Source organism: Anopheles arabiensis, chromosome 2, assembly GCF_016920715.1.
Source record: "Anopheles arabiensis isolate DONGOLA chromosome 2, AaraD3, whole genome shotgun sequence".
Lineage (NCBI taxonomy): Eukaryota > Metazoa > Arthropoda > Insecta > Diptera > Culicidae > Anopheles > Anopheles arabiensis.
The window spans coordinates 85753606-85778693 of record NC_053517.1 but is presented as its reverse complement, the minus strand read 5'-3'; the positions used below and the strand labels follow the sequence as shown (position 1 = coordinate 85778693).

Here is a 25088-nt window from a genome sequence, read left to right as displayed (position 1 = left end):
GGAAACAAGGTAGACGGGACCGTTATTTTAGCGTTCTATCGAGCGTCGTACTGCACAATGAACACAGGACAGAATCTACATACACATTTGGTACTATTTTTAACCAAAGAAAAAATATATACGTCATGCGGCTAATGATGATCTAATTATCGGTCGGAAGTGACATTAGATAAACGGTGTTGAAAGTTTAACTTCCAATTAAATGGTACAACTCTCGTGAGTACCAACTTTTGCCTATTCTTTTTTCACATTTTATAGAGAATTAGGTTGGCTTATTGGCTCATTTTCCTATTTAAATAAAAACTTAAATCTTATGATAATAAACAGCATTCTTCTTTGCGCGGCTTTTTCTGCTTGTAGTTGCCTTATCTCGAGTTATTTGTCTTATTATTGTATTTTTACTCTTATTATCATATTCGAATTGGACAACTTTAACTGGTTTAGGTGATTTGTTCTAAATAATGATAAAAAGTATTTAAATCAATACTATCAATCAATCTTAATCAATATTAATTATAACAAGAAAAAAACTCAACAATTGTATTTGAAAGCTAATAATTCTTATTTACATTGAAATTACAAATTACATGGAGCCTTACCCTATCCTTTTCCACTGCAACAGAAAGGGGTGTGTGGGTTTTCGCCCGCACCATGTAATTTGTATTACCCTTTAAGGATCTCCTGCTACTTTCTCGCACATGCCCAAAACAACAACGTACAAAAACCCTTTCACACTAATGATAGTTTAGTATCAAAAAAACCCGTACCAGTTGCTGTCCTGTAGAAAACCCTATAATTCACCTTGCGGTGCGTACCTACCAGAAAGCGGAACCAGAAAAGGTTAGCGGGTACTTATGTTCTTTTAATTGATTACAAATGTACCGCACTTTCCGCGTGTTGTGGTGACACACGATGCTGTCCACCCGGTTACACCCGGTTTCGCCGTACACATCAATTATCCAGCCACCATGCGCAACAAACAATCGTGCGATAGAAAAACGGACACACGAGGTATATAAAAAAAGAGAATATGTTGACCATCAGTTTCCACCACTTTCCAAGAACCAATTAATATGAGTAAGCGAGAGAGAGAGAGAGAGAGAGAGAGAGAGAGAGAGAGAGAGAGAAAGGATAGACAAAGAGGGAAAGGGGTGAATGTTTTTCCATGTTTTCAAATCAATAGTGGACTCACATAAACGATGCTTGTTCAATTAATCAAATATTGAAAACAATTACGAAACAGACGCGGGGAAAAGTGGAAAAACCAGAGCAGGGGAAGAAAAAAAACATGAAAGCTTTTTGCAGGATAGGTTTGGCTGTGGGAAAGGAATGGTTCATTTCGCACATGTTGCAGTCAATTATGCAAATTAGTTTTGTTTAAAGTGGACCGGATAGTGTAGTGTAAACATTGAATAGCTTCCGGAATGGAAAATTTTTAATGGAAAACAGAAGCTTTTACATTCTGATTCTTAATTCAAGCATAGGCTGTGGTAAATTGAACAAGGAAAGGACTCTGAAATCATTGCCAAATCTATAATTGAGCTATAATAGTTCCTGAATCGATATTCATATGCTGGATCTAATCATAGCTAGTTCATATATTCTACCTGTATTGGTTCTGGAACTTATAATTAACCCTAATTGATCTTGGCAGTATTGGAACTACTCATGAATCAATACCGTCCCTAAATCTGATCCTTTACCGGTCCTGGAACTGAAACCGATTCCGATCCCATACCGATCATAGAAACGTATCCAAACCCATACCGGTCCTGGACCTGTGCCTTAACCCATACCAGTCCAGTAACGGATCCTAAACATATCCTGGAACCGGTACCAAACCTATATCAGTCCTGGAATTACAGCATTGGACCTGAAACAGCCATTATTTTTAGTTCCAGTTTAAAAACTGTACTTGAATATTTCTCAGTCATGGAAAGGATCACAAACTTGTCATGGTTCCGGAACAGATACAGTACCTACTTCAATCCAGTAACTGACTTTTCTATGAACCGTTCATGGGAACAACTTCTTTTTTCTTTAATTGAATATAAACAATCAGCGAAGAAGGGAGCGCTCAATGGCGCGTGTTGTTAGTACATTCAGGTTAAAGGTGAAGTCTCTCCGTGCGTGGGTTCAAGTCTCGTTTCGCACCATTTCGCAATCGAATTTAGCGAACAAAATATAGCCATCCAAGAAGCCGGGGTAGGGAGAGAACAAAACTGAACTCTTATTAGAATTTCTGCAAGGTGAGACCAAGTTGCCTAGATAGACTACAGGTCCTTAGCTCTGATTTTTTTTGGTAGCCATGTTGGATGGCGATTTCAATGGATATCGGCAAATAGAGGGACTACGGGTTGCTAAGGATTTTTTATGAGTTGCTAAGTAAAAATTGGACACCCTAGCTGTCAAATTAAAAATTGTCAAAGTACACTAGACGGACCGACCTGTAGTAAATCATGGACCTTGAGTAACATAAGAATTTTATCAAAGAATAATCGAATTTCTTGAAGAAAATAGCAAAGTTTTTGGAACAAGTTCAACTATTTTTTTTATAATAATAACGATAATGATAATGATTTTGATAATGATAATATTCATCAACAACAAATATGCTTAACCAAACGGAAAACACACATGTTTTTGATACTGTAAATTCCTCTATATAATTACATCCCTTTTCCAAAAACCACTACTCGCCCTTCAATAATTGATTAATGTGTATGTGTTTGCGTGTGTGGAATTCATAAAAACCACAAAAGAAATTCTGTCAACATTCTTCCAACGGCACACATTCCTCTCGCACACACGTTTTGAATCGTCCCCTGTTTCGTCGTCCTCAAAACGGTTATATGTAGACGCTAATTGCTACTTAGTGTAACACAGTATTCCTCTTACCAACCGGCACCACACTTCACGACTGTGAGCACGAAAGCTGCGCGTCATCACAAACGTTTTCATTTTTGGAGTGAAAAATTCCGTTCACCCTGGCGTACGCTAACACGGCGTGAAATTAAACTAGATATACACACACACAAACACATACAGCGATCCGTTCACAAGCGCCTAACGAGCGGCAAATCCTGTGCAACTCACAGTACACTTGCCGTCACGGCTCACTTGATCATAACGCAGAATGGAAAGAAAATGCATCTTGAAATAAAGCTGCATCATTCAACGCGCCCCGGCATTGCAAGCGTTGGTAACGAGGAGAAAGGGGGGGGGGTGTGCTTGGGAGTGTTGAAAATTAAATTTAAATTTTCATCTCATTAATTACCACCAACGAGGTGTGGCTGATGGCAAGAACGTGTGAAATTATAGCACGGATGCGTAGCGTGCATTTTCGCGCGCAGTGTCGGATGTTTGCAGCCTGCACGTGGCTGTACAGTGAAAAACAAATAAACATTGTTGGGTTTTGGCGTCAAATTGCCACTGTTGAGTGGTGGAATTTTAAGCATCATCGTGAATGACATAGAAGGGCAAAATGAGCTAGTTACAGTATTAATTTGGTGCCGCTCTTTTCCGCACACCAACTGTTTACGAACTGCACGCCATCTAGCGGTGGGTACCATTGCCAAGCAACGTCTTTCCCCAAGCAAACTTTTCTAAATTCAAACCAGCAACTAACCCCCAGACAGTTTATGATTAAGTTATAGCCCTTAATAATCGCTAGCAAGACGCATATTTGCTGGCGGTATTACCAACCGCAAGGTCTGGTCATCAAACGAGGCCGCCATCAAACGTAGTCCCTGTCTCTGCCATCACAAGCAACGGATATGCATCGTAAAATTTAAAGGAAACACACACATCATAAATTGAACCCTCTCCCTCCACCTCCCTCAAACGTACGCACCCCACCACAGGTGGCTTATTGAACTTTTAATAATTGCTTAAAATTCCTTCGTAAATTAATTTTGTCCCAACCTTCGAACAGTTTAGCGAGAAGCTTCCCACAGCACCACCATCAACAAACGATTGTGCCGCTGCTACCGCAGGCGATGATGCCAGACGGACCGACGGATCGGTCTGGAATGCCATCTGTGCATATTAATTACCCATCACGTCGGTCGGACTGCGCCTTTTTACGCTTGAATATTCTTTCACGGTGACACTTCATTCGCCCTTTGCGGAGAGCTTGCGGTAGCGGTGGTGCTGATGCTTCTGCTGTTGCGAATGGCAACCTGGAGATCTGGTGCCTCAGACAACGGGCAGCACAGTTACTGATTGGATGTTCTTTGCAGCCATGGCGGCGTCTGATGCTTTGCTGTGGCGTATTGTTTTTGCGTATTCTTCTCGCGTATTCTCGCGTGTTTCCTCTGCATTTCACTAAGAAAAGGGCCATCGAAGGAAGCTAGGTGCGGGCATTTCTGGGGTGTGAAGACTAGAAATCGCCTGTGACCTGAAATGTAATCTAGTTCGTGCAAATGCACGCAAAGCATGATTTAAACGTTATTCCAACCGACACTTTGTCATAGAGTTTTGTGCTCAATACACCAGTTACATAATTAAATAGGGAGTATTTTCTTACAAGAATGTTTTCATTGACGAGATGTATGCAAGCAATATTCCCTTTTTCCCTACATATGGTTGATGATGCTGACAATCTAGAACATATTTGAATAATAGGTGGAAGCTTCATGGAAGTTAAATTCGGATAGTCCAAGAGCCAATATTTTATGTTAAAATTACAAAGTATGTAAAGTTTAAGAATAAACACATTGTGTAAACAGTAATGGTGGGTCAAAGTCGGAAAAAAAATCCGACCCGTGGGTGCAACGAGTTCGGGTCGAGTATTGAACCTACTTGGATCATTCGAGTCGGCCCGAATTCGCATCATCTACGGGTCAAACTGAACCTACCTTGGCCACAACTCGAATTCGCTGGACCAACGGATCGGAGTTACTGATGTGCTCTATGGAGCACACTTCACGACTCCGATCCGAATCCGGCGGTTGTTGGCTTCGATTCTGACTCCGGCAAAATCCGAACCACTAGTTCCGGCTTGAGTCGGAGTCGTCCGGAGTCGTTTGTAGTTGCTCGGAGTCTTCCAGAGTCCGACAAGAGCCGTCTGGAGTCTTTCGGAATCGTCCAGAGTCGCCTGGAGTTGTACGGAGTCGGAGTTTTCCGGAGTCGCCCGAAGTCATTCGGAGTCGTCCAAAGTCAATCGGAGTCGGCCGGAGTCAATCGGAGTCGACCGAAATCGGAGTCGGTCGGAGTCAACAGGAGCCGTCCGGAGATATGTGCTTGTGATCAGGTATTTCATTTCGTTGTGTTTGTTTTGTCTTTCACTTGACGCGTGCTCTTTTTTATGCAGGCATTTGTTTCGAAGGCCGACTCCAACCGAGTCCAGACGACTCCGAACGACTCCGAACGAATCCGAACGAATCAGAACGACTCCGAAATACTCCAAATTACTCCGACTCCGAACGATTTCGTGTGACTCCGAATCCGAACGACACCAGCCGACTCCGACTCCGGGTGATTCCGAAACGACTCCGGATAATGCTAGGTGGACCTACCTTCCGAAGTCGGCACCGAAATGTATCGTAGTCGGATCGGAGTCGACTCCAAATTTTTGACAACTTTACCCATCACTAGCCGAAGTCGCTTATGCTTTCCTGAACCTATCGGGATCGTTGCACCTACTGAACCTACTTGTACCTTTAGGGTCGGCCCGAACGACTCTGGATCGCTTACGGATGGCTCCGACCCGGTAGGTTTGTGTCGACCCGCCCATGACTAGTAGAAATCTTTTAGCAGTAAAATGAATATCGAGACAAAAACGTTAGGGTAGATATTCTCTAACATAAAATTATTATGAAAAAGAACCTCATGATTCCACTGCAAGCAAGCTTTATTAAGTTAGCTTTCAAATTTGTTCGGCACGACGATTACACACACGTACGCAATGATTAAATTACTAAATAAACATGAAAAGCGTAAATTAAATGGAACGGAATATGCATGAAACCTACACGCTAAGTGTGCACGACCGACAGCAATGAGTAACCCACATTTCCCCCGTTTGCTCTAAACCTGTTCCCGTGCCTTTTTTGGATCATAGTTGGCCTTCCGTAGATGGTGATAGTTGGGCAGTATCTTCCGCAAATAGTCCAGCTGTATCATTTGCGTTTTCTGCTTGTCCATCGCTTCCCGCTGCATGCACTGGGCCTCATACACGATCGTCTTATCCGGCAGCGTTTGCTGACCAACTAGCCGGCACCCGGCACCGATAACGCACCCACTTCCAACGGTAACGTCCGCCGACACGTAGCTCTTGCACTCGAACACATTCCGTTCGCCGATCGAAAGTGCCTCCACCGTGCAACCTACCTCGAACACATTGTCCGGCCCGATTATCAGCGGCTTTGCCGTACCTTCCGCCTTCAGTGCGCCGTGGTCCGGGTGATTCTCCGGTATCCGGTACCGCAACGTAGCGTACTCTTCCACGATACAGTTCTCCCCCAGCACGATCGGTCCCGACTCGGCAATGATGGTGGAGCACGGATGGATGACGCATCCGGAGGAGATCGTGATGTCACCCCGCAGATTGCTGTCCTCGCACACCATCGAGCGGGGCATTATTTTGAAGCTGAAACATAGCGTTTGAATGGTAGAGTTTCCTTCCTCGAGTGCCGATTATTCTAAAACAATGTAAAAACTTACTCATTTCGCACAATATTCATTTCGAATCGTTCCGGTCTGCTGTGGAGTTGGACGTAAACAATAAATAAACTGTTGTTGACATTGCAAGCTGTCAAATCAGCTGTCAAAACCCCTGCACGGCTGTCCCGTACTGAACACGCGCGTGTGCAATTCAGTATGACGTCATAGTAGGTGTTGCAGGGTTGCAGAGAAAGAGACAACAATAGCGCGGAATCAAGAGGTTCGTTTTTTTTTCATTTGAATTTAGAAACGTGGTACGCAAAATTGTTTCTTATAAGAAGAGTTTCACTTTAAGTATAAAATAAGAGTTCGAATTTTCAAGAAACACAGATAGAAAAATTATTTTTAAACAAATAGTTTATTGTAACAATTTTTTCCCCCATTTCCTGTACACCAGTCTCCTTCAAAGTGCCATTAATGTGGCCATCGATTTTTTCTGCTTTTATAATACACTTTTCCTTTTCCTTTCCCCCACTTTCTTTCCACTGCACAATTGATTTGATTTTGTGTGATGTTTTTTTACAATTCCTTTACGACGACGTTCCTCTTACTAAGCAAGCGCGCTGCGTGGATGCGCATCGATGCATGGGAAAAAGCTCATTTGGCATTTGTGATGGCGCATTTTGGCAGAACTTAAGCATTATACTAAGCACGCTCTTTTAACGCATACACAGCTATGAATATTCTGACTGCCATCCACATACAATAATCAACACGCTTCATTTGCTGCATCTACCACGTGCATTTGCGTAATGCCACGTGGCACTGTTTTAACTTAAGTTCTGTGGCACTTTCGAGTTCTAGTTTCTTGTTTTATTTTTGCATTCTACGCTTCTTGCTAATTGGCTGTATAATGTGCGCTATTGGCCACGCTCATCGGTGTAAGTACGGTATCCCATTTCCTAGCATTCTAGTTTTTTTCTTCAATTTGCTAGCTGTGATGTGACTATTAAACGCTTCTGCAAAAGATCAGTTTCAGCTCGATTGAGCTACAGCAAGATTATAGGTGCGTGATGTAAAAGATTCACAATAGTTTGCCTTACAATAAAAAAAAAAACCTTCAATATCATATAACATCCCTAATGGTCGAAGTAATTGAGGAACCTAGTTTTTCGCTGTAGTCGTTCTAAAATCAAATAAATTTACGGAAGGAATGTTTTTATCTGCTTGTGTTTCGCACATGTGATGCATTTTAAACCATTCTGGCGAACGAATTAGTTTACCACGTGTCAGTGTCCTTACAGTTGGACGAATTAAATAATTACAATTTTACCAACGGTATCCTATTATCCTTTAATATTTGAGCGGTTGTTTTTTTCTAATCCCTTTCGAAAACGATTCAGGCCGAGTCTACGAGTAAATATGGAAGCAATAGCTGTCGAAATAAGTCTTACCAAATAATATCCGCTAGGCCAATGTAATGGTTGTCGGAACACAGTTTCTAAAAATCTTTCCCCCTTCCTTCTGTCCCACCTTTAAGTTGGCTGAAAAAGCTGTAATTTTACATTTTGCACATCCAGTTTGGCCAGTCGATAGTATTTGTTTTTGCTCACACGTAGTAGTCGACACCTACTCTAACAACAATTCCGTTGGTAACAACGTTGTGATGATATTTTGCACCTCTTTCCACGTTTCCTCAATTGCAATGCTTTACTAATGCCGGCATATTTTCCCACCTTCATTCGACCCATTTGCAATTCCAGTGACAGGTCGCGAGAATTTTCCTTAATGCTTTCTTGCCCATATTTAATACCCTTCCTGTTTATCCCTTTTTCCTAGCTAAGCCATGCGATATCGTTCGTTCCTTGCCCTTTCCTCACACTATTGCGCACGTGCTTTATACAACGCACGCAGGAGTTAAGCTTGTGATTTTTACGCTATCAACCTTAACGAGGTATTATTGTTTTGCTTCCAGTCGAAGTACTCTTACTCGGGTAGCCGAGTAGTCGTTTATGTTTAGTCAGTGGTAGTAGAGTTCTATGTTTGACGCCTAGCATTACCGATTGAGGAGCTCTTGGGTTTTGCGTACACAGATAACAAAATACACTCACACACACACGCACGCACACATGCGGCCACTAAACAGATTCCTGATTCCTGGCCATTATTGCATACCTAAGAGACGCAAACATTCACGAAACAGTCATACTTGAATCAAGCTGTCAATCACTCACAACAAGAGGAAGCATCAGTTCCAGCTTTCCCTTCCACACACACACATACACTAGAGCCTGTCGGGTGTGGGCGCAAATAAAACAATACGAATCGCTCTATCGACCCCCTCCCGTGTCTACTCATGTTGAAATTCCCACTTTTGTGTTTTAATTCCCGGATGACACGTTGCCACGTGCACGTAGCTTTTCGTCGAAAGGTCGCTACTGTCCAGGCACAGGCCCGACTGCTTGTGGCGCAGCTGCCGATGCTCGGTAAACTCCCACGTATCGTCGATATCTTCATCATCGATGCACGGTATCATCACCACGAACTTCGATTCCGACTTGCTCGCCTGTACCGTCGCGCAGCTGCGCTCGTTCCGCAACACGTTGCGTTTCGTCAGCGAAAACAGTTGCGATGCGGACACTTCCGGCTTGAAGCAGGTGTAGATACCCAGGTTCCACGGTTTGTCCGCATTCTGCTGCAGCGTGTCGAGGCAGAGATTGTCCGCCTGGGAGGCTAACCGTCCGAATGCGCGCACATTGCGCGTCGGGATGAACTTCTCCGGGTACACGTTTTTCATGTACCAGTCGAAGCTTTTGCAGTGTAGCTTTTCGCGCAACACTTTCCGGTGCGTAACGTCACCGAGCTCGGGATGATCCTACGAAGAAGGGGGAAGCATGATTAGTTAAGGAAAAAATGGGAATTCAACCATGCAAACAAACACTTACTTTCAGATCCGGTCGATTCAGGTAAAGCAGCTCGACGTAATCATCCATCCATACGATCGCCATCCGTACCGTGTTAATACCGTGCGTGTCACGATCATTGGGGAAGCTGTGGAAAGGCCAACATATTTCAAAATCAAACATTCACACTCAACGCACACCGGCGACACTTACGAGTAGGGGTGGAAATCGCGGAAGATGTGCCCAATGCGCGAGCAAGGAATCGTCTCCAGTGTGCCACCGCACTGCCACACCCGGAAGGACATTTCCAGATTCTCTCCACCCCACCCGTCCATCTGCTCGTCGTAGCTGCCAATGTCCCAGAAGTAATCGCGCGCTATCGCAAACAACCCACCCGCCATCGTCGGACTGTACGTGGGACAGATCTCCAGATCCTTCTCCGCACATTCGCGCTTCTGCCGCTCCCGCTCGCGCTTCGTCACATCATGCCAATCGAAGTGGCCGTCCCAGGTGAATCCACCAATCTAGAAGTAGAAGCAGAATTGCAGATTGAATGTTAATCTTCTTTGCAACAAACAAACCGTGACGGGATGCCACACTTACCTGGAAATCGTTGTAGTCGTTGGTGCTGTAGTAGAAGTTTTTCGCCTCGATCACATCGATGATCGGCACCAGGACGCTCGTGGGCGACTCCTTGATCCGCTCGAGCAGTGGTTCCAGCCACTGCACCATACACTCACAGTGCGCATCGAGGAAGACTAGTACGTCGGCTTTCGCTAGCCTGGCGCCGGCTAACCGTGCCCTTATTAATCCGACCCTGGAAAAGAGCAAAGCAAAATCGTATTGTTTGAAAAAACCCAGTACGCAAGCACAACATAAATCTTGTAAATTAGATTGTGTTTTTGGACGCTTAAACAAAGAAAGAGGAAACCTACCCCCCCCCCCCTCCCAATGAGTTCACACATCGTGTCACGGTTCGCTTAACCCTTGGCCTAGTCGTCATTCCAATCTCAGCTAGGTTTACTGTTGAAAAAGACTATTGTTTGCAATAAGACCGTTTTCAGGAGGAAAACGAAAAAAAGAGTCCATTTCCTTTCGCTCTTACGAGCGGACGGACTGGAGTAATAAATACCGCCCAATGCATCTTAAATTTCGCCATTCGCACATAGCTGAATTTATGTAATCCTCTTCCAGGCGGGGGGCGTGCACCCTCATCGTGGGTCACTGAAGGTGACGAGCTGCAGACGCGAAGAAGACGACTGCGTTTCCCGTGGCTGCACATTGCTGCAACCGATTTCGCACCTTTGCAAGCGATCATTCGTCCACGGGCCAAGAAGCCCGCCATTAATTTCACTTTCATATCAACTAGCGGTAAGTCCATTGTTGTGGCCGGGGTGAAACCGACAGACGATGAATGTTAAAGGTGACATAAATTTCGAGGTTTTTTTGTTTGATTTTCCGCTTAGCAAATACAACTCAAATAGCTCAATCCACACAATTGGAGTGGCTTCCTGCCCCTACGGTACCTTTGTAAGGAAGAGGAATAAAGAAAAGGTGATTAGATTAGTGAATCATTTCATTCGTAAGCGTGAAGGTAGTTGAATTTCCCCGCATTGCGCTCTGGTTGAGTTCAACAGTGCAAAACAGATGCACTTTGGTGGAACAGAGAAAATTGCCTATACCCAACAGCTTGATTGTCCACGGCTAACGAGCAAGAAAATTCTAGTACAAAATGATAATGTCTAATAAATTGTCCCTACCCTACCGCGGTTTGGTTAATGCAGCTCTTTTGTCAGATACCACACATTAACGGTTAATGAACCGACGTATGGTGCCAACGTCAAATAATTGTTTTTAATAGACTGTGTTATGTGAAAATAACAAGTTTGTGATAGAGTCATTTCCAGAAGAGAAAGAAAGGAAAAAAACTGCTCTAATTTCATTTAAAATGATGAAAATAAAACCTGCATTAACATTAGGTTGCCCGTAACATCTTTTTAATGTGCTGCTTCTGTAGCGAAACTCGTTTAAAACGTGACCCGCTGCAACAGAAGAGAAAAACAGGAGAGAGAGAGAGCCAGGAAATCTATTTAAATCGATATTCAATTGCCAATTGACACCGAATCCGGTCAACTACTTAACGATGTAACGCACATGTGCCCGCTGTGCGCATCGCTATGATGCCGACGGGTATTGAATTTGATGGCAATTCCCTACTCAACGTTAGGACTGGATGATATCGGGTTTTAAAATAATGTTCATTCCGCATTTTCCGGAAAAAGAAGCAACGGGAATTGCAATACGATCTAATTGGTATGATAATATGGCATCCCACCAGATTGAACTGTTGTAATAAAAACCGAACGGAAGCTGGCACTAATTGGCAGGAATTGGAGATAATATGCTGAATGCATCTGATTTTCCTTCTTTTTTTGTTAATTATCTATCAAATTACTACATTTTCTATACTACTCATGCAACTCATGCGTTTTCCCTCTCCCCCTCCGGTCGTTGTAACTCTAGGATCAAAGCGATTCTCGTGTGACATATAAAACAGAGCATCTACTATGCAAATCCTGAACTAGAACCGGATACTTTGGCCCTAAAATGGTGATGCTTTTTCCATACGCTAGAGAATATCATGCATGCATCGGCTAAACGAGGAATGAACACACGGTTCCATATTCAAAATTCGAAGAACGGCGTGCGATGAAAACAGCAAAGCCTACTGTTGAACATTCCATCATAGGAGCCAACGCTTTCACGACTTCAAATATTACCTTTTTTATGTATTTATTTTTAATTATGCAATTTGACATTTGGCCGGCTGAAATTGTGTCAACACACCACACAAAAAACACACACATACGCACCAATCTTCAGCCCGAAAGTATGTAAATAAACGGTTGATCGTAGTGTGTTCGAAACGATACCCAACAACATTAGAGCAATGCCTAACCTATATCTATCAAAGGCCCCATCTCAAAGGCATCTGCCAGAAATAGAGATGTGCACACTGAGTAAGAGAGCGAGTTACTGAGTGAACTGAATCCAACAAATGAATGGAATCAACTCCGAACGAGGATTTTCTATGAATCACCTGCTCTATTTGCACCATTTTTATATTCTGAACGATTAGAATCCCAAGAGAGACCGTATAACTACCCTGCGAATAGTGAGTTGGATCCTAAAAAGTCGGGTCACTTGTCGGATCAGAGAGTGAGTGAATCAATAATGATTAAATGAAATCCCAAAAACTAAAATTTTTAGTTATACCAGAGAGGAAGAATTTTGAAGCCCAAATATGCTGATCTCTAGGCGGTCCAGAATGTGAGTCAGTTGGATTCTACAAGAATGAGTCACTAGTCGACACAGAGTGTAAGTGAGTTGAATTCGAAACTAGAGAGCCACGGTTCGGGCCAAAGAGTATTACTCACTCACTCAAATCCCAAAAAAAAGTGAATCGTTAGCAAAGTGAAGTAAAAGCGTTTACTCAACCATAAAACGGTAAAGACATGTGTTTAAGGCTAATTTCATACACACTGTAATTAGGTTGCGCGGTTAATGTCGGGACGTTTTATCGCAAATCAACCGTCCCACCGTTTGACGCATTCGATATCGCGGGTGGTAATCACGTATTTATCTTGCGTACTTTATCATTACCAGACCGGAGGAGCAAAGCAGGCAAAGCAGGAAAGATTGACGGCACGACGTAAACAAATCGACCGTATAATTTATAATGCGATGTTATAGATGAAGAATGTTCTAATGCAACAAGTTTGACGTTTGATAATTGCTCAAACTTAACCCCGATTTTGGTGTAGATGGCCCCTCGTCGACCGTCCTAGTTAGGGAGTAAAAAGTGAAAACCCCACAAAAGCTCAGCTCCGTTGCGACCACACTGACAAGTAATTGAAAAGTTTTCCCTGTTTCTCACTGTGTCAAAGAGATGCTTGTCACCCCGGTGGGACGCTAGATGATGTCTCCCAGTTCACCATGCCCCTAGAACTAGTTTTGCAAGCATATCGGGGGTACTAAAAATTTACATTTTATCAACCACACGATGCGAAAGGGGGAAAGATTGTATCCGTTGGAACGAGTTAGGTTTGGCCTAAAAAAAAGAACCTTGCCAATGTTGCTGTGCCACACTAGCCGGATGATAGTAGCGACGACGACGACGACGACGACGCGTGATGATGCGGTTGGCATAATTAACCGCCACCCAAACCCACACCAAAGTGGAAGCGCGGAATTGAGATCACACAGGGTGTCCTTTTCCTTGTGGTTTGGGCTGTTCTTGTATTTTTTTGGGGTCACTGGTAAGAAAGGTAGTAAGAAAGAAAGGTAGGAAGACAGTAAAAAAGCAAGGTAGCTACTGCTTAAGATCGCTTAAAGCTTTCTCTTTTACGCTGCACACACACACACACACTTCGTGGTTGTGGTTTCATGGTATGCAAATTCTGTGTCCTCCTTTCCTGCACATCCTTTCTGCGCGTTACTGCACCGCGGAGCTTGGTCGCCCAGCGGCGCATCGATTGGACCGGTTCTATCACAGCTGAAGGGGCAAACCCCAACGAAGATGAGGCACACCACTCCACCGCATAACTGCAATGTTGTGTTCCTGTTTGGTCCATAGCTGAAGCATCCAACACACAGCTGAAGATCTGATTGTGGCTACAAGCCATTTCCCCTTCCGCAAAACGAAACGGCCGCAACGACGCACACCAGGCCATCGACTCTCCTGTGTCAACGTCAACTAGTACGTACAACGACACACGTGGCGCGGCGAACTAGCGAACCCCGCAGAAGCGATAAATAATAGCTGCGGCCACCGATCGCGCAGATCGCACACTTGATTGCAACACAGTAGCGCGCTGCAAAACCCCAATGATTGATTGTTGTTCCCGACAGCGGTGGTACATCATTGTGATCATATCGCAGGGATATGGAAGTGGGTAGCACATGAATGCACACCACAGGGTTGTGGACGTGGCATGTGCTGGATCGGAGCATGATGGTCGATCATCTGCAACGTCAGCTGCAACCGTTCGATAAATCTGATGTTTTGCAATTCGGATTCGTTGCAACTGTGGAGAACACACACTCCCACCTGCCCCAAACTGTTTGACTATTTAAACAGCTGTTTTTTGAAGGCCTAATACCAATTGAATAAACGATTGCTGCTTACAAGCTGCAATAGCATTGACGTCATTGGTATATAATTAAATATATCTAAGATGTAGTCTCTTAATGTAGGATTGTTTCTTTAAAATGAAGATTTTGAAGGTCCCGTCATATTCGATAAATTTTTACAGTTAAATCTCGCTAAGGTGAATCTTCAAGGGACCGTCAGCTTAGAGAGATATCCATCCATGAGAGCCCAAAACATGCTGCTTGGAGGATATTCGCCTGAGAGACACATTCATCTTGAAGAGATATAAAATTTATGGAATATGACGAGACCGTCAAAATGTTCATATTAAAGAAACAATTCATCTTGAAGGGACTACATCTTAAAGCCCGCGTTAGAGCCCCAGTGATAGTGAATGTGTGGTGAAATTGAAATGAAATTTTGGGGTTTTATATATATTTATATTTCAATAAATTTTTATCCGAATTTGGCTTCTTGTACACCAAAAGAAAGGATATTCAATTCCCCAACTATACACGGTATTGCAAATTAAATGCATAGATGCATCCTTGTGAATCCCCGCTTGGTTCACGGTGAACAAATACATGTACAATAAGCCAAAATCTGATAAGAATTTATTTAAATATAGCAAAATAACCAAAATTTTACGTTCATATTCACGCAACCTTAAGGTCGGGCTTTAGACCTTGCGTGAAAGTTGATTTTGGTTTTTCCTATATTTCATTGAATATTAATCAGAAAATGGCTTATCTTACACCACAAGAACGGATACTCCATTTCCCAACTATTGATTTCACCAAAATTTCACGTTCAATTTCGCTGGGGCTCTAACGCGGGCTTTAGAGAGATTTCACTGAGATTACACAGTTCAATCGGAAGACTATCTTAAATCCATCATCGGCAAAGACATTATTTGCAACATACTGTGTTGGGGCTTCGCAAAGTATGTAAAATTTAACAATAATGAAGCATTTATCCAATAAACAAAATATTTGATTTCATAAACTCTCCATGCAGTCACAGACAACTGATCTCCTTTGTCGCGATCAGCTCGAGTTGTTACTTGGATATGGTTCCTCAATATCGACATAGGAATAGTAATTCCAGAATTGAGAACATATCGCTGTAAGCATCTTTGTTCGCTTGCAGTACACAACTAAAACACATCTCTTGCTAATGCACAAACCTCTACTTCATAGAAGACATCCATCTCGATCCATGTTTAGATAAAGCAAACCTACGGTACGGCCTCTAATACCCCAATGTATGCTTGTGTGGCCATCATGTATGTCATTGGATGTTTTCCCCATCCAAAAGCTGCATCGCAAACGGTGGAACGGGGACACACAGACCTAACTCGATCAACATTTCAAGGCGATCGACTTTTCGTGACTTCGGATCATTCGCCATCCTCCACACAGTCCGGTTCGAGCCATCTTTTCTCGCTTTGCACAAACCGTTGTCATCTTCCAACCACGGAGAAGTTCAAACGGAGAAGCCCCTTAAACTGCACGAGTGAACTTCCCCCTGCGAAGCTCACCGCAACCACCACCGACCGATCGTCGTGATCGTAGCCAGCCTCGCCGCGCGTCAATGTCGTGAAGAGGATCAAACGGCATAACCGCATGGAAAGCACCGCGTGGAAAAAGGCCACCTTCAAAAATTGTGCCCAACACACCAGCGTACGAATGCACAGGGCGGATGTTTTGGGGCCGGGGCCTATTAAACGGACCGGTTTGTGTGTCGCCATACGGTTGTGTGCGTGTGACGGCGTGTGTAGGAACGGTACCGAATTTAAATATTAATGCTTATGAGCGCCTTGCGCTGAAGACGAAGACGACGACGACGACGACAGGGTGCGTGTGTTTGTGTGGGCCGCTCGAACGCATCAACAGCTTTGCGATCTCCGGCTTTGGGCTTGCCCGGCCGAGTCTTTCCGAGTTCAAGGTGTGTGCAGAAGGCATTAGCGTTTGACACTACGGCGGGAATGGAAGGATGGCATTCTGCGACTGTTTTAACAGCGCGGCGTTGGTACACGTCATGCCTGTCGGTTGACTCATTGCATTCTTGCGTGTGGGTAGATAGCGTAAGCAACGTGACTATCGGAACAGGCAACTGCCATTAGCTGAAAACGGATGAGATGCGTACAGATTAATCTTTCTACGAACGGCAAACCGCTTCGTTTGGGTACAATTTAGATGTTGGAATTAATGTTTCAAGTTTTTTCCAACATTGGAAAGTTGGAAGGTGACATTTACACCATTCCCTCTACTTTTATGTTCCGCGTGTCACGTACGACGATATGAACCAAAACAAAAACAAACAACATTTACACCAACATAATTGTATTCTTACGTTCTTTGACACGATGAAACGTGCTACCAAGAATTAGAAAGTTAAACATCTCCCGTTGTGCTGTTCGGTTTTCGGTTTTTGCAGAAATAACTTGACCCTCGCGGCACGCCAATTCGTGTCCCGTTAGCACAACAAACGGTGTCACGATGGCCAATGGTAGCCAACGATGGTTCGAGAACACTGTTACCATAAACTTATGCAATGCATACATCTTGGATGCCGATTTGCTCGATAGTCGTTGCGTTGTAACGCGCTTCGTAAAGATTGAGTAACTAAAGGCAGTAGGCCGGGTGGGTTTTACTTTCAATCGAACAACACACTCACTCAAAACCATCAACAACAAAAAATGGCTTCACTCAAGCGTCGTCCACACATTAACAGCAACAATTGGAGCAGCAAATCGAGTAAGATCGAGCCGGTGGGTGATGTGTGTTGAATAATTTAGCCATCGATGTGTGGTGGACAAAGCATCAGGTGGTACACAGACATAACGCTGTGGGAACGTGAATATCTCATCACCGCAAAAAAGAACACCCCGAGACGGAGCTGCTCATAAGTTTGTGATTTCTTTTCTACACACAAAAAAATGCCTCAACTCATCAGCAAAGGCACGCACACCTTTGGGGCAACCTTGCGGCCCTACCAGGTTCACCAATTTGATGAGCAAAACGTTGCACCATGCACACACACACACACGTTGGGAGATTGTTTTGCAGACTGGCTGGCTGTCATTTGCCTTTCCTTTCCTTCGTTTCATTTTTGTATTTCCCCCCAAAGTCATGGCATGCTTCGCCCCGAAAGCCACGCAGCAGCAGCAGCAGCACGCAAAAATGCCTTCCAAACTAACCGGCGCGTAGTGAAAGCGCGCAACTATCATTTTTCTCAAGAAACGTACACCGAAAGCGAGTAAATCCCGCAAAGGGTTACACTTACGCCGTGGTCCGTTTTGTCAAGGTGTACACATCAGCTGCCATCAGCTCAGCGATTGTCCAAATTCAACCGTGCGTGTAAAGTTAAGGCGGTTGCAGTGAGAAGATGGCCACCCCATCGGTTAGTGTCGTGTCAGGCCGCACAAACTAACGATTTCGTGATGTTGCATTACGCTGTAAGTACAACGACCAGTACAGGAAAGGTGGGATGGAAATTTGACCACTAATTTCATTGCAGCATAATACCATATCCCATCTTCACATAGGTCAGTTTTAAGTACTGAGCTCAAAGAGCGGAGGGGTCATTAACCATGACACAAATGTCAGGATCAGCAATTTGGCAACAACCAAGGAAAGTCCAGCAAATTTGGAGGCTTTTCTCTTCATATTGGCGAGAGCAGCAAGCAATTTCTCACACGCCGTGAATTACCCTCTGTCCCCAAAGTAAATGAACACTTTCAATGAGGTGTAAAGAATGGAGCATTATATGAAGATCGCCTGAATTTTTTTAAAGATAATCTCACCTTCATCATCAGATAAAAGGGGAGGAAGAAGGGATAGAAAATGGAATCTCATCCAATTATGAGAGGGAGAAAAAACATTAACACTTACAAAACGGTTCATAACTGCGCTGCGCTACCTTTTTGCGTGCAGCTGGTGCGTGTTTGCGCATAGGGCAAACGAGAAGAAAACACCTGCAGTAAACCAAAAACAAGAATTGCTGCTAGTCATTGTGAACTCCATTTCCAGCAGAAGCGCAGAAGAGTCCACACACCACACGGGATGAAAACAATAATTTCCGCTTGGTCAGTACGTTCCTTTTAAAAACTACCAGACGATCAAGCCCTACCAACAGTTCCAACAGCTGACTTTTTGGAGAAACTTTGGAGATCACGAAAAAAATCTTTTCCCTTTCCCTCTCTCTCTTTCGCAGCATCTGAGACGGGAGAGGCTGGCCTTTGTTGTGTAAATTATTAATAATTTTCACCATGACCACTAACCTACCACCACCATCATCATCATCATCGTCCGGGAAGAGGAAAAGGTGGGATGAATCATGGAAATGACGATGGAAGCCAAAAAGAAGGAAAGATCAGCGAACACTTTCACTCGCGATTAGTGTGGTGTGTGTGTGTCCTGCTTTACTGGACGCTGGGACGGGAGAGTTCGAGAGTCACGCCGCCCTTCCTGGCCAAGGTGGTACTTTTGAATGCAACGCCAAGACGGAGAGACGACACACGATCGTTTGCTTGCGAACCGGACAGTCGCAGAACAATAGCAACATTAGTGTACTTTCCCATTTCTTTGTCGTATCGCGTCGGCGTTAGATGTAGCTGCTCGTAACATAAACCTCGGTACGGTGGTTGTGTGTGGCTGGCAGTTTTCCTTTAACGATCGGTAATAAAACAGCAAATATTCTATTTCACCCACCGCACCGAATGGATCGCATCATATCCGCACACACACATGATCGGTTCGTTCGGTTAGCGAGCCGAACGATCTCCCTTTGCCTATTTCAAACATTTTGTGGGGAAAGTGGAATGGAAACCTCGTGGTGAGGCAAACAGAAGCAATTAAAACGGTGCCGGTTAGATTATTTACAATCGCACGCCTGCCACACGTGGTACAATAAACACAAGACGGTGGAGCTGGAGGCCAAGCCCGAACCATGTTGTAAAATATGAAAGATGCGGTCAGATTAACAGTGATATTGTTAAAGTGAATACAATGTTACAATAAGACTAGCGACTGGCCAAAACGATCCAACACAATGCAGTAAATGTCCATCCAAAGCAATAAAAAGTGATGCACAATGCCAATCCCAATTACACTGCCACTAACAAGCAAACAACGGTCCAAAAAATGCATAAACCATTCCTTTAACAGTATTACAATTCCCACGGATCAGGTGCATTAAGTAGGATTGAACATTATTTAACAATTAATTAGCGTTTAGTACACATTTGACGTGGATGGGCGTACCACTCACTGGGCACTGCAGGAAAAGGGCTCTCTAGAAACCATTAGCTCTGGCTGGCTGGCTGATAAGTATCAATAAAAAACCATCCAGGCTCCCTCGGAAGCGAAACGAACGATGATCAAGGCGTGCGCTCGCCGAGTGAGCCGAATAAGTAATTCAACCATTGCAAACACAATTGCTTAACACCGGCAGTAAATGTTTATCTTATCGGGTTTAATTCACCACCAGTTTCATCCCACCCTCCACCCCGCACACACTTGCGACGTGGCAGGGCAGCGCCTGTACGGAACGCAACCCGAAGACCCGATCGCACCTTTGGTAGCGCGTGCGGCGTGGAAATTAGCTCCATTAGGCAAGCTAGAAAAGTAACCGACTCATCGTGGGCCGTTTGAGTGAACTTCTTCTTCTTAGGAGAGGGAAGAAGAGGCGGAGAGAGAAAATGAAAAAGTGTAGTGATTACCAAAGCGTTAAGAAGCTTAGCCGTGTTGTTGGCTGCCATTCCCGCTATAGGCTCCCAGCCCGCGGACGATCGCTCGTTCTAAGATAGCTAAGGCCGATATAGAGTTGGTAAATATTCGAAGGAAAGACTGCTTTCCCTTCGTGCGTTGATCTAGTGGTCTGAGTGGTGTCCCATTTTACGTGGTCGTCGTAGAGTTTGTCCTCCCTCTTTTCGTTGGCCAAACCACACTCAGTCCATTCCAGCCGTCTGACTGGGTAAGCCGTCCCGAAAAAGACTTGGCCCAAAGCCAAGCCAAAACGAAGAGACGAACGCACGAATGTGTCTTGTGTCTCTTCTGAGGCAGTAACGAGAACGTTCCGACCGTACGACAAGATGGGGTAAGGTTGAAAGTAGTGATGGGAAAAATGAAGTTTTTGTCGGAATCGATTCTGGCTAGCTTCGAAATGTTTCTGGAAACGATTTCGGATATTAGGTCCGGAAACAGTTCCCGGAATCGATACTGAAATCGGCTACGGAATTGGAATCGGCTTCGGAAACGGAATCGGTTCCGGAAATGGAATTGGATCCGGAAACGAAATCGGCTCCGGATTCGGAATTGGCTCTTAAATCGAAGTCGATTTCGGCATCTCCATAAGAATAGACGTTTGGGTCCAATGTTTCTACGTATTGATAGCCGATAAGATTCAAAATTATCTAAACGATCCATTCCCATGGAGATTCCCGGACTGATTTCGCTTCTGAAACATCTTATTTCAAGGTTCATTGCGATTCCTAGGTCAAATACAATTCTGGAGAGAAGTCTGATTTCAGAATCGATTCGGAATCGACTCCGGAATCAACTCCGGATTCGGCTCCAGAATCAACTCCGGAATCGGCTCCAAAATAGGCATCGATTCCAGCATCGGAATCGGCTCCGGAATTGATTTTGATCATGGAATCGGAACCAGGTAGGCCCGATACCGAGCTCCCACCACTAGTTGAAAGCCAGCTAGAGCAAGTGATTTTGACGGTCGACGTTGGCCAAAAAGCTGGAACGCGTCCATCCAATTATGGAGAGATGGCGAACTTGCACGCATCTAGAAGTTGATGAACTTTTTCTACGGCGAACGTGGGCATTTATAGCATTATTTGTGTTTGGTTATTGGATTTCGAACACGATAAAGTTGTCCCAGTGCGTGAAGGAAGCGTTTTTTTTTTGTCTCAAAAATCTGTTCTGAAAAACTGTAAAAGAGATCATATGAAAACAGGTTTTACAATTCCCAGCTTCCCCCTGTAACCAGAATGAAACTAATGAAATGATCACAATTAACAACTAAAAACCAAAAACTAGAAAAAAAGCTGTCTAATTATAACAATACAAGCGTTTATGTAGCGAAACGAAGCGGGAAGTCGGTAATCGAGAATCGGCCCTTAAGAAAGGCAGCGCACATAAAGAATACTCCCGTCACTCGGCACTTTGGCCTTGGCCGTGGTGGGCCCGCGATGGGAAAAAAGCTCACACACCGGTCCCAGTGGCTGATGACGTGGAGAAGAGCGGAAACAATCATCAAGCAAACACAACATTCGTAGCGCGTTGTAAGAAAAATCCCCCCAAAAAACAACAGACAGCCACAAACGACAGAGGGCTCTGGAACCGGCGCGCCTCTGCTTGTGTGCGTGTATGGAGTGACGTGAGAAATGAGTCAACGGTAGAACGGCACGCTGGCGCGCGCTCGCGCTACCTTCCACCCGGATACGTGGCCATCCGCGCGTGCAGCACACTGTGTGCGTACGAGCGTGCACACATTTGACGCGTGGTCGTCTCCTGTTTCGTGGATCGCGTGTAACACTTACCGCTGTCGCTGCCGGAGCACCTTCACCTTCGCCGGCAGCCGGGTCCGGACGTAGTAGTCCAGCTTGCCCTTCAGCTCCACGTTGGTGCTACCGTCGTCGACGAGAATGATCTCGCGCAGCAGCCGCCCGTCGGCCGTGTTCAGCACGCTGTGGACCGTGCGCAGCAGCACCGAGTACGGCTCGTTGTAGAAGATGATGATGACGCTGGTCGAGGGCAGGCCGGCCAGGTCGTAGTGCTTGCGCTTGCAGGCCGGATGCCGGCCGTCCGGCGGTGTTCGGTTGTAGCTCAAATGCTCGCTCAGCTCCTCGTTCAGCGCGATCGTGGCCAGCTGCTTTTCGCCGATCTCCTTCGCGTCGCCCGTCAGCTCGACGCCCTCGCCATTGTTGCCGAGGCCGGGCCGCTGCTTGGCCAGGTCGGCCAGCACGAGCCGCTCGAACAGGGCGTCCCCGCTCGGCGGCAGGGCCGGCAGCAGGTTGCCCTTGTTCAGGGGCCCGCCGGCGGCCGCTTCGGCCGCCGCCAGCAGCTCCAGCCGGTTCACATCCAGCCCGAGCTGGGCCAGCGGTTTCGCCTGCTCGAGGGCCGGGCTGCCAAGCGAGTTCGGCGAGCCGTTCAGGTTCTTGAAGTAGAACAGCACGAACAGCCCGAGCACCAGCAGCAGCAGCACGCGCGTGTACAGATTGCGCCGTATGCTGAGCCCGCCGCGGAAGAACATTGTGCCCGCCGCTACCTAACACTACTTCCTTGCGGTGTATTGCCGCTCCCTGCCTTTTTAAGCAGGCTTCTTGTTTACTCTCTCTCGCTCGCTCGCTCGCTCCCGGTCAGCTACAGTAGCAACGAGATGCCTTCCTTCCGCCCAGCACGATCATCGAGACATTCGGCGCTGTCGCACGCTGCTTCCGGGTTGCGCCTTCTCAATTCTGGTTCTGGTTCTGTTAGTGTGTACAAATTTTCCGCTTCCTTTCCTGGCTTCCCTATTCTCGTTTAGCCGAGATATCAATCAAATTCGATGCCACACACGCCACACAGCTGCTTGACATTTCCGATGACGAGGTGTGACGAGACGACGACGGGACCGTGTGCTTTGGCAGATGTTCAGAATTCTATCAACAAAGTCGCAGCAACCGCTGGCTATTATTTGCTTCCTCTTCACACCCAGCGGAATAATTATCGCACTGTTTTGCTTTTGCACTCTTCGCAGCATAAAATAAAACACATCAAATGGTGGCAAAACTTCCCTATTCTCTCTGTGATGTTTGGTTTCGTGTTTTCGTGTTGCTTTAAAAAACTACACCATGATAAGGATGTGCTGTGCCCCTTTGCTTGACCGGAGATGCATGCACTGCAGCAACATGTGCCCGCGTGTGAGTGCGTGTGTGTGTGTGCGGTGTACGGTTGCTACAGACTCCCTTTCTCTTCGCCAGTTTCAAGGACGGATGCACAAGCGCATTGATGAGCAAGATTTCAATAACACCTGTCGAAGGAACCGCTGGAATTTCCCGAAGAGAGCGATTGGGGCTCGGACCACAAACGCGCACACTATCACACTGCCCTGGTGGCCCTTCAACTAAACAGAAAACAATAAACCAACAACCTTCCGGGGGCTATCAACGGAGACGGGAGCAGTAAACAACGGAGACGGCCGCAATCGCAACACACACGGCGTAAGAACGACGTAATTCCTGTTTCCACACTACACTGCCATTGCACAGAATTTTCACCTCCGGTAATATGCCGGTACAGTGCAAAACACTTGCTAAAACAACCTATCACGAAAATGGTTAGAACCTTTTTGGCTGCTGGAAGAACTGGAGTTGGATCACTTGTTGGAGTTGGTTTCTCTTGCAGCCACTTTCTACGCTCCCGGGACTCCCGCGGGTAACTCGATTCTGTTCGGTCTGCCGTTTTTCGGTGCGCTTACAAGACGGAAAACGGGTTTTATTTTCTTCTTCTTCTTAGCACTAAACCACCGCTAAACCCCCGCGCACGCACTCATCGCGGCACCGTGTGTATAACCAAAAAAATCAACAAAAAACACAGGGACGCGAGCAACCTGCGAGACACCTCCGCTCGGGACGGGGTTGAAAAACTGTTTGAACAATAAAGCAACTGACAGCGAGAAAGGCAACCCTCCTCCGTCCGAAACGTAAACAAAACTGCCCGATTGGCGTTAAGGCGCCTTGCCATGTAGCGTTAACAGTGCGAGAGAGACGCAAAGTCTTGTGTTGAGGTGATTTTGGATGTGGAAGAAGATATGTCAATGGGCTTCTTAATGTTTGTGGGTGTAAAACACCTGATACAAATTAATGTAAATCCATTTTTTAGTTTTATTACAGTTGGACCGAGAAAAGAGGGGAAGTTTCACGTACAATTTCCAAAAGCGTTTGCTCACCCTGCGGAGACACCCTGTGTCATGCGGGCAACATTTGCTCTTTGGGTATTTGATGTTTTGACAATATCGCATTTCGACTGTTGTTTTCGATTTAAATGGACATTTTCAAAAAAAAGCAAAAATTGGTAAGGATAATTAACTTTTTTCAATAATTTACCTATATTATTCGCAAAAGGCTCGATCAACCAATGCGATTTGATCGTTTTCTATTGCATGCAATACAAGCCATAATTTAGCTCAGCAAGAACAGATCAAAGGAGGCGAAACTGATAGAGAAATTGTTGTCCAGTGACCTTTCGGACGAATTGGGAAGATATTACAACTGTGGTACACGACGAAACAAGCGCCAAAATCAAGAACATGGAATTATAAAGACATAAGTAAACTATAGGTATGTTTTTAACTTAACGGTCTAATACTCTACTGGATTGTTTCTACATTAATTGCCCCTGTAAATAGTTGATGGCGGTTCGAAGAAG

At 45.1% G+C, this 25088-nt stretch overlaps 2 protein-coding genes across 2 annotated transcripts; both read right to left on the bottom strand.

Moving 5' to 3' along the window:
• Positions 1-5836: 5836 nt before the first annotated feature.
• On the bottom strand, positions 5837-6801 carry LOC120897188 (dynactin subunit 6). The gene is made up of 2 exons (XM_040301861.1): positions 6667-6801; positions 5837-6592 (listed from the first exon to the last, which is right to left on the bottom strand). The coding sequence occupies exons 1-2, from the start codon at positions 6684-6686 to the stop codon at positions 6031-6033; spliced, it is 582 nt and encodes a 193-aa protein (XP_040157795.1). The 5' UTR covers positions 6687-6801; the 3' UTR covers positions 5837-6030.
• Positions 6802-7008: 207 nt separating this feature from the next.
• LOC120908439 (polypeptide N-acetylgalactosaminyltransferase 1) lies at positions 7009-24297 on the bottom strand. Its single transcript, XM_040319416.1, has 5 exons — positions 22220-24297; positions 10113-10326; positions 9723-10033; positions 9552-9657; positions 7009-9481 (listed from the first exon to the last, which is right to left on the bottom strand). The coding sequence occupies exons 1-5, from the start codon at positions 22930-22932 to the stop codon at positions 8957-8959; spliced, it is 1869 nt and encodes a 622-aa protein (XP_040175350.1). The 5' UTR covers positions 22933-24297; the 3' UTR covers positions 7009-8956.
• Positions 24298-25088: the final 791 nt, after the last annotated feature.

What these genes read in the sequence shown, in the direction of transcription:
- LOC120897188 (XM_040301861.1), bottom strand. Translation starts at nt 6,686, where the DNA reads ATGAATATTGTGCGAAATGA. An exon ending in ATGAATATTGTGCGAAATGA is followed by an intron (nt 6,593 to 6,666) that starts GTAAGTTTTTAC and finishes GCTATGTTTCAG; the next exon opens with CTTCAAAATAATGCCCCGCT.
- LOC120908439 (XM_040319416.1), bottom strand. Translation starts at nt 22,932, where the DNA reads ATGTTCTTCCGCGGCGGGCTCAGCATACGGCGCAATCTGTACACGCGC. An exon ending in GTGCTCCGGCAGCGACAGCG is followed by an intron (nt 10,327 to 22,219) that starts GTAAGTGTTACA and finishes GCTCTTTTCCAG; the next exon opens with GGTCGGATTAATAAGGGCAC. An exon ending in ACGACTACAACGATTTCCAG is followed by an intron (nt 10,034 to 10,112) that starts GTAAGTGTGGCA and finishes TTCTACTTCTAG; the next exon opens with ATTGGTGGATTCACCTGGGA.